Genomic DNA, 8,842 nt, shown 5'->3' on the forward strand with positions numbered 1-8,842 from the left:
AGTTGGTTTCTCCAGCCAACCCGAAGAAATGCCCGGGAGGACGTCCGACGGCATGGACGGCGCGTCGTCCCGCAAACGCGGTCCGGCGCATGTCCGGGACAGCGATGACGATGATGACGATGTGCAGCATGTCCGCTCAGATCTGCGGGCGGAGGGGGTGAGTGATAGATTCGAAATCCCTGGCGTTTCATCCCATATGCTCACAATACCAGCGAAAACGAGTCCGCCTCTCCGATGCCGCAGACCTCGAGGAAGACGAGCAAGACTACAACCCCTCCGATGACGAACATGAGAGACGCCCTCGCCAAACACAAAAGACTCCCCAAAAGTCCCAGTACGAGTTGATGCGAGATAACAACTTTGAACATCTCCGCCATGAGCTGGCCGACGACCAACGCGCCACCCAGCGCCTCCGGTCCCGCCCGATCCTGCTGGGCGAAAACGCCATCGCCGAGAACGGAATCATCGAGAGCGTCACCTGCGTGAACTTTATGTGCCACAGCCGCCTTCACTGCGAACTCGGGCCGCTGCTCAACTTCATCGTTGGCGAGAACGGCAGTGGAAAGAGCGCCATCCTCACGGCCATCACCCTCTGCCTCGGCGGCAAGGCCAGCTCCACCAATCGCGGCGGGAGCCTGAAGAGCTTCGTCAAGGAGGGCTGCGACAAAGCCATGCTAGCCGTCAAGATCAAGAACCGCGGCCAGGATGCCTACAAGCCCGAGCTCTATGGCGAGTCCGTCATCGTCGAGCGCCACTTCGCCAAATCCGGTGTCAGCGGCTTCAGGGTCAAGAGCGCCACCGACCGCGTTGTTTCCATCAAGAAGCAGGAGGTCGACGAGCTCGTCGAGTACTACGCCCTCCAGGTCGACAACCCTCTGAACATCCTCTCCCAGGACAACGCCCGCCAGTTCTTGAACGCCTCGTCCAAGCAGCAAAAGTACAAGTTCTTCATCGAGGGCGTCCAGCTTCAGCAGCTAGATAACGACTACCGGCTGATCGCCGAGAGCCTGGAAGGGATGGTCGCCAAGGTCCCCGACCAGGAGGAGCATGTGAAGCACGCCAAGGCCGCTCTCGAGAAAGCCCAACGTAGGATGAGGGAGCTCGAGGGTGCGAAAACCCTTCGCGATCAGGGCCGCCTGCTGCGATTGCAGATCCTGTGGAAGCAGGTGGAGGAGCTGGAGGAAGAACTCGCCGCGAGACAACGAGCTGTTGCTGAGGTCGAGACTAAGATTGCCGAGGCACAGCAGGACATCGACGCCAAGGACCGCGTCATCGAAGCGGCGACTGAGAAGATTCAGCGATATGAGACCGCCTTGGAGAACATGAAGGCGGAAGAGGCGGAGCTGCAGAGGCAAAAAGAGGAGGTCATGTCCCGTGCACTGGAGATTGAACAAGAAGTGGCGGAGCTCCAGACACAGCATCGCGAAGCCCAACAGGAGTTGAAGATGAAAAATGAGCACGCCGCAGACATCAAGCAAAGAATTCAGGAAGAAGAGCAACGTCTCAGGGACACCAACGGCAAAGAGCAGGCCGAGGCAATACGAAACATGGACGCGGCCAGGGCGGAAATTGCGAGAATCGAGAACGCAATCCGTGAGGCCAAGCAGAAGGAGCCTCAACTAAGGGAGACTCAAAAGAAGGCGGAAGAGGCGCTGAAAGAGATCGAGGGGCAGGTCAAGACGAAGCGTGACGAGCGCGCCAAGGTCGAGGCGGCAATCAAGAAACTCGAGGAAAGCCACGGCAACATCTTGCAATCGTACGAGGCCGGCATGCCTCGGCTCCTCCACGCCATCGAAAACGAGACGCGTTTCCAGACCAAGCCCATCGGCCCCCTCGGCATGCACATCCGCCTGCTCAAGCCTGAGTGGACTGGCATCTTGGAAACAACCTTCGGCAACAACCTCAATGCTTTTCTCGTCCGCAACAAGCACGACGAAAGGCTTCTGAACGACATGATGTCGCGCCTGAACATCCGAGAATCTCCCATCCTGATTACCAATTCCTTTTCTCTTGACCTCACTGGCAAGGAGCCCGATCCCGAGTACGACACGATCCTCCGGGCCTTGGAATTTGACGACCAGGCGGTCCGCGACCAGCTCATTCTCCTGTTTAGTATTGAGCAGATCATTCTGGTGCCTAACCGTATCCGGGCCCAGGAAATCATGTTCGACGGCGCGCCGCCCCGCAACGTCCAGGCCTGTCTATGCTTCCACGACACGAAACGTGAAGGCATTCGCTTGGTCAATCGGGGCTCCATGAGCTCGAGCCCGGTCGTCCCCAACCTGGGCCAGAGACCGCGGATGAAGACGGATGACGAGTACCAGATCCTCATGCACAGAGACACCCTGAAGCAGCTCCAGGCCGAGCACGCACAGATCGACGGCGAATGGCGCCGTCGCCAGCAGGAGGTCTCACATTGCCGCCGTGAGGTGCTGAAGCTCAAGGCGGAGCGTGAAAAACTTGAAGCTGAGCTCCCGAAAGCACAAAACAGGTTCAACGAGTGCGAAGCGGAACTCGACAAGTTTGACGGCTCCGACGCGCGCCTCCGGAACTACCAGGAACAGCTCGCCGAGGTCGAACAAATCATCAAAGAAACCCTCGGTCCGCAGTACGGCGAACTGACGATGAAATATGAAGAAAAGACGGACATACTGAACCAGGTCCACGCCGAGGTCAAAGCGGCCGAAGAGAAGCTCAAAGACTGGGGTAAGCGCCAGCGAGCCATCGTCGACAAACTCGGCCGCGTCAAGGATCTGCTCAACCTCACCATCGGCGAGAAGAACGCGCTCATCGCCTCCTTCGCCGGGCTCGAGGAGGCCAAGCGCGAGGCCGAAGGCAAGGTCGAGCGGCAGGCCCAGCGCGTGGAAATCCACAAGGCCAAAGTCCACGAGATCTCGCCGCACCGCGTGGCCGTCGACCCCAACGTCTCGCTGAAGACGCTCGACAACCAGTACAACGAGATCCTGGGCCTGCTCGAGAAGATGAAGCACAGGGCGGGCATGGACGAGCAGCAGGCGCACGCGGCGCTCGAGGAGGCGGCGCGCAACTACGAGAAGGCCAAGAACGAGTTGGCATCGACGCAGGAGATCAACCGCAAGCTGAGACACTCGTTGACGCTGCGGCTGGAGAAGTGGCGCAAATTCCAGCGGTACATATCGTCGCAGTCGCGCGCCAATTTTATTTACCTGCTCAGCGAGCGAGGGTTCCGCGGCAAGCTGCTGCTCGACCACGAGGCCAAGAGCCTGGATCTGCAGGTCGAGCCGGACAAGACGGAGAAGCGCGCCGCGGGCAGGAGCACCAAGACGCTCTCGGGCGGAGAGAAGAGCTTTGCGTCGATTTGTTTGTTGCTGGCCATCTGGGAGGCCATGGGCAGTCCGTTGAGGTGCCTGGACGAGTTTGACGTGTTTATGGATAATGTGAATCGGGCGATCAGTACTAATATGCTGGTGTAGTTTTTTTTTTTTTTTTTTTTTAAATTCTTCTCCTGTGGGTTAGCTGGTGCGGGCTGCTGACGGATGTGAACAACAACAGATCACGGCTGCCCGCCGTTCCGTCAACCGACAATACATCTTTATCACGCCCAACGCGATCGAGGGCCGCATGTCGTTGGACAAGGATGTCAAGATTATTCGGTAAGTTTCGGGTCCTGGCTGGATGCTAGAGAAGAAGGGTGGGTTTGCTAACATGGCAATACTAGACTTACCGACCCTCGCCAGAGGACACTGACGGATCGTCACTAGCTTAGCTTGGCTTGCCTGGAGTTGCTGGCCTCTAGCTAGCATGTGTGGATGCTTGCTTGTTTTTGTACAGGACTTGTGAGCCTTCTTTGTTGATTCTATGTGACTATTGTGTGGTTATTTTAGTGTGAGGATGACCTCGGTGGCTGGTGGACGTAAGCATTTCTTCTCTGTGCGGATAGTGTAGGGGGGGTGCTGGCTGTATTTATTTGCTGGCCGTTGTGATGATTATTCCCGGCGTTGGTGGGAGGCTGTCTGTTTTACATGTCAGTTTATGGATAGGGATGGGTAGGGAGGTAGGGATATGAGGATGGATGGGGGGTTGAGGTGCAATATACATTGCTGGACGACATACATGCCTTTACGCCGGAGATACGTATTCCTACCTACTTGAGGTAACCTGCCCATGTTGTGGGTGGTGATGGAGGATGAAGTCCAGACTACTACCATAATCCAGCACATTCGTACCTCAGTTGATCATTAGCATTAGAGGGAGAGCAATGGAGCCTAGAGACAGATGTCGTTTTCTACATTTTCTCTATACGCTGTTTATATATACAACCAGTCAGAGTGTTACTCTTTCAACCAACCATACAATGGCTGTTTCATTCATCGCCTGCCCGCCTTCCTACCATCTTCCCAACTCCCGCTTTCTCTCCCCGGCCGTCCTCTCAAGTTCCTCCCACAACTCTCTTCACCAGCCATCTTCCCCATCCATTCATCCATACCCAGACTCGCTTCATATCCTCACCCCCTTGCTCCTCAAAATATTCACCACGCTACCCGCAGTAAAACCGACCCACTCGCCCACCGACCTTGCCACGTAACGCGCCTGCTTCGCCTCGGCGAGCCGCCGGCGGAGGAACGCGCGCGTCTCGCGGAACTGCGGAGAGGTGTCGGCGGTCTGGAAGAGCTCGGCAGCAGCGTAGATGGCCGACAGCGAGGCGCGCTTGGTGTACCACGACGGGTCGACCGAGACGTCGCCGGCGAGGTAGAGGATTTCGTCGGATAGCAGGGCGAGCTCGTGTAGGGAAGTGGGGATGTGGGAGGGGAGGGCCATGATGGCGAGGGCCTGGAGGGATGGGGGGTTAGTATTCTGGCGGGATATTGGAGGAGGAATGGTGATGGTGGTGGTTGGAGTTTGGTTGGTTGGAGCGGAGGTGGATGATGGCTGGATTCTGCGTGTTGCGAGCAAAACCTCCTCCTCCTTGTCCCGGCACATCATGCTGAACCGGGCCAAGAAAAGAAATTCTTTCTCCTGGCCCTCCTAGCATGCTCACCGGACTGCAAGCAACCAGCTAACCACCCCAATCATCACCACGTCTCCCAACACAACAAATTTCACAAACCCATCACACAAACGAGAAACTAAACTCACCTCCTGCCACCTCCCCACCACCCCCTCGTTCCCCATCAACCGCATCCACATCAACCCCTCCACCTTCTCCTCCACTGCGTCCTGCCCTTGCTTCGTCACCCACCTCTCCACCTCGGGCAGCTTTTCTTTCAAGCCCTCCCGCTGGGTATACAGATGCCAGCGGATCAGGGCGAACTCGCCGTCGGGCAGGATGGCGGGGCTGATGTCCAGCAGCCCGGCGTCGCGCGCGCCGAGGGCGAGGGATTCCGGCGTGAAGCCGTGCTGCGGGACGTGTTTGTAGGCGGCCGTCAGGAGGGTGGTTTCGGCCTCGGTGAAGGGGGGTGGCGGTGGTGGATGGGTTGTGGAGTGGTAGTTCCGGGAGCTGGAGTTTATGGACGTCGTGGTGGCGGCGGTGCGCTGAGTGAATAGTGGTTGTTGTTGAAAGGAGGCTGGCCCCGTTGTTGTTGTTATTGTGGTAGTTGAGAGGGATCGGTGGTGGTCCCGGAGGGTTGAGATGCGGCGGGCAGCGCTCGGCCGGAGAGGACGGAGGAGGATGGGCCGGAGGGCCGGGCGGGTGAGAGATGGTGCGGACATGGTGTCGGCGTGGGTAATGAGGTGTTGGGCTGGCCGGTTGGTGGCTTGTTGGGGCCGGCTGGACGTCAATTGGAGGGCGTTGTTGAGGTCGATGCCGTGTGAAGTCGAGCCAAAAATGTCCAAGTCAAGTTGAAGATGCATCGGCCGATGATCGACTTTCCGGGCCCCACTTTCCGGGGCTAAGCCGGATTTGGTCAGGGCAGCTTTGAAGCTCTTGAGTTGATCTGCGGTGCATCTTTGAAGTCTCGACCTGATACCGTTGTTTGGCCTAAACATGAAACTCGGACAACTTTACGACACCTGGACAACGACCACGCAATGGATAGCTGCAAGATCCGATCTCAGATTTCCAAATGACCGTCCTGTCGCCATCATGTGCCCTCCATCATGTGCCCCTCCATAACAATGGAATCTTGGGCAACCTCCACTCAGGCTCAAAAGAGACCCGACCTCAATCAGTCCATTCCCAGTGAAACTCTCAATTTGAGGCATATACCTCGACGTGGGGTCTGAGACGACATGGCCGGCTGCAGTAATAGACGCGAGAGGGCGAAGATGGGCGGAAATGTCCGGTTGAACTAACTCCATGGAGGAGTTACAGAATGGTGTCCAACTGCCATCTGGCCCCGCACGGAAGCTGTCCCCGGGCCCCGCTGCTGTACCTAGCGTAGAGTGTCGTCAACCTCAACGCCGCGCTACCGAGGCGGGCCGCTTTGGAGACCCTCTCGCGAACCTTTTTCCTGGTCAATCGGCCACCCTAAACCATGACCCCATCAGCGTCGTATGCATCTGTCGTTGTATCGCCAATTCCAACCTGCATTCACCGGTCTCCCTGCGCCGTTGTGGTTGGTCAAGCCTCAATAACCAGAGCCAAAACTCCCCCCACCACCACTACCAAGCCACTCAACCATGCGGTGGGTTGATCGGGTTTTTTTCTTCATTTCTTTTTGTTTTTTCTCCTTTTTCACTTTGTGCGAATCCAGAATGGAAGTTTATGCCGGTGCCTCGTGGGATTTGCTGCATCAAGGAGTCACATCTGTCTTCTCAATGGCCGGATATGCCCGACATGCCCGACGTGTGTGGTGATGAGTGAGGGTTTCCCACGTTTCCCACCCCGCAGCCTTCAGTCCGCATGGTTGCTCCTGAGGAGAGGCCGGAAAGGAGACGTGATTGGACCGTGTCCGTTCCCAAGCTGCATGTCGTCTGCTGTGCGATGGAGGGGTGGTGGAGATTGATGTTTGAGGGAGGATCCATCGGCGTGTGTAAGGCTGGAGATGTGAGGCTGGTGCTTGAGCCATTCCAAATCGAGGTTATGAGGATCCAAAGAAACTTCCTGATCTTGACAACTATGTATGCCTGCAGAACCTTGACTGAAGCAGAATGCAAAGCCGCGTTTCGAGAACAATTATAGTAACAGGCTTGATCAAGATTCTATTTTGGCTCTGTAGACCTGGGAGTCCCTGAGCCAAGCTGGCTTCCAGGTTGTCACGATGAAAAGTCTCCGGATTTCCCATCTCTGAAGTCGATGCGGCTTCAGGTCTTGGCACAAGAGGGCCACAACCTGGTGGATTCCCTTAGGCCAAGCCTCAAGGCCCCACTCTCACCCTCCGTCCGTTCCTGTTCAGGGGCTCCGTTTCTCCTGGACCCTGCTCCTGAACGGTTCTTTCCGTCAAGCGGTGTTGAGGTTTCGTTTCTCTCATCACAGTTGCACCTCCAAAGTCTTCATCCACAGCAAACAGCTCGAGTTTTCCCAAACCAGATCTCCATCCCCCAGGCCATCCGTTTGGGCTCCCAACTGCCATCGCCAAGCCCACACCTCTCTATCAGGAAATATCAGACTGCCTGACGGAACCTAAATCCTGCCTGTCCAGTTTGTCCTCCGTTGTGCCCTGTCCCACCGTCAATCTGACGCGCATTCCTCTTATCTGCCTGAGGTCCCGTCGTCAGGTCGCCAACCGCTCGTCTCGCCTGCTCAATTGGTGTTGCTGTCCCCCCGTTCGTTGTGGTCAGACAACCAGAGAGGCCACCGGACAGCCTGATCTGAATTTTCTCGGCGCCCGACATCAACCACCCGACGCCGTTACTGACGAGGTTCGTGCATCACACCCAGCCTGCCTACCTAGCCCAGCCCAGCCCAACAGCACTGAACCTCTCCATCCTCAACCGCGCCGTGCCGCATCTCCTCCGTTCCCGGGTCCACTGCCCCAGCTCGCTGCAGCACGTCCTCAGCCTTCCTTCTGTTCATCCCGGCTGAGGCTGACCGAGATCCCAGCGACACCCCTGGATCTTAATCCCCCAAACCAACTTTTCCCACACTGCGTGACCCGTCCTGCCTTTCTGCGAGCTTGTGCCCAGCCGGTCCTTGGTCTTGCATCCAATCCCCCACCACTCTCGACTGCAAGCAGGCGGACACCTGCAATCCAGACATCCAATCGTCGCATAGCCGGACCTACTGCCTTTCAGAGACTCCTGCCAACCTTGTTGCCAGGCGCACGAGGGTCTTGAAATCAACCAGACTTTTCATCAATCACAAGACAGCCATGGGTAAGTCCATTTTTCTTCTACTACCATCAAGCCTTTCGCATCACATCCACCACATCATCCTCATCATCATCATCATCATCATCATCACCATCTGTCGCCATTGATGAATCGGAGATTTTGGACACAAAAGGTCCTCCGTCTCCAGAAGCAAGCCGCTGTCACGACTGTTCCCACGTCCATGACGCGTTGCTTCTAGGTACTGGGTGCTCGTAACCTCCGACCTGAACCGAGCCCCAAGCTGCCCACAAGTCAGTCACTCAGTCCCGTGAGTCGGCAGCCGGGTCGGTCAGATATTTCACTGTTTTACATTTTTTTTCCCTCTTCTTCGCCTTTCATCCCAACCCTATCTCCCCAATCCTTCCTCCAACACATCCAAGGACGACGAGGCTGCACTGCTCCCTGCACTTCAAGCTCCTTCACGTCCATCCGTTCTGGCAGTCCCAGTCCCTCTCTTCCATCAAGGTACACACAAACAGACGGACTCATCATTCTTCTGTCTGGACGCGCGCACACACACCCCTTCCACTTCCCCTCGGCCTTCCTGCCCTGCATGTCTTTGCCCATCCCGATCCACTCTCGGATTCGTTCGACACTTTCCCCCCCCCCCCCC

The 8,842-nt window shown here is 56.8% G+C and overlaps 3 protein-coding genes across 3 annotated transcripts; 2 read left to right on the plus strand and 1 right to left on the minus strand.

Moving 5' to 3' along the window:
• Positions 1–28: 28 nt before the first annotated feature.
• VTJ04DRAFT_10678 (uncharacterized protein) lies at positions 29–3,740 on the plus strand (the record flags this gene model as incomplete). The annotated part of the gene is made up of 4 exons (XM_069358443.1): positions 29–157; positions 213–3,446; positions 3,532–3,632; positions 3,698–3,740. 4 exons carry the CDS (start codon positions 29–31, stop codon positions 3,738–3,740), a joined length of 3,507 nt encoding a protein of 1,168 aa, XP_069214007.1.
• A 736-nt stretch (positions 3,741–4,476) lies between these two features.
• On the minus strand, positions 4,477–5,688 carry VTJ04DRAFT_10679 (uncharacterized protein; the record flags this gene model as incomplete). Its single annotated transcript, XM_069358444.1, has 2 exons — positions 4,477–4,809; positions 5,116–5,688. The coding sequence occupies 2 exons, from the start codon at positions 5,686–5,688 to the stop codon at positions 4,477–4,479; spliced, it is 906 nt and encodes a 301-aa protein (XP_069214008.1).
• A 1,132-nt stretch (positions 5,689–6,820) lies between these two features.
• VTJ04DRAFT_10680 (uncharacterized protein) lies at positions 6,821–8,011 on the plus strand (the record flags this gene model as incomplete). The annotated part of the gene is made up of 3 exons (XM_069358446.1): positions 6,821–6,854; positions 7,463–7,779; positions 7,961–8,011. The coding sequence occupies 3 exons, from the start codon at positions 6,821–6,823 to the stop codon at positions 8,009–8,011; spliced, it is 402 nt and encodes a 133-aa protein (XP_069214009.1).
• Positions 8,012–8,842: the final 831 nt, after the last annotated feature.

This window comes from Mycothermus thermophilus (genome assembly GCF_041956435.1).
Source record: "Mycothermus thermophilus strain CBS 625.91 unplaced genomic scaffold VTJ04scaffold_8, whole genome shotgun sequence".
NCBI lineage: Eukaryota > Fungi > Ascomycota > Sordariomycetes > Sordariales > Chaetomiaceae > Mycothermus > Mycothermus thermophilus.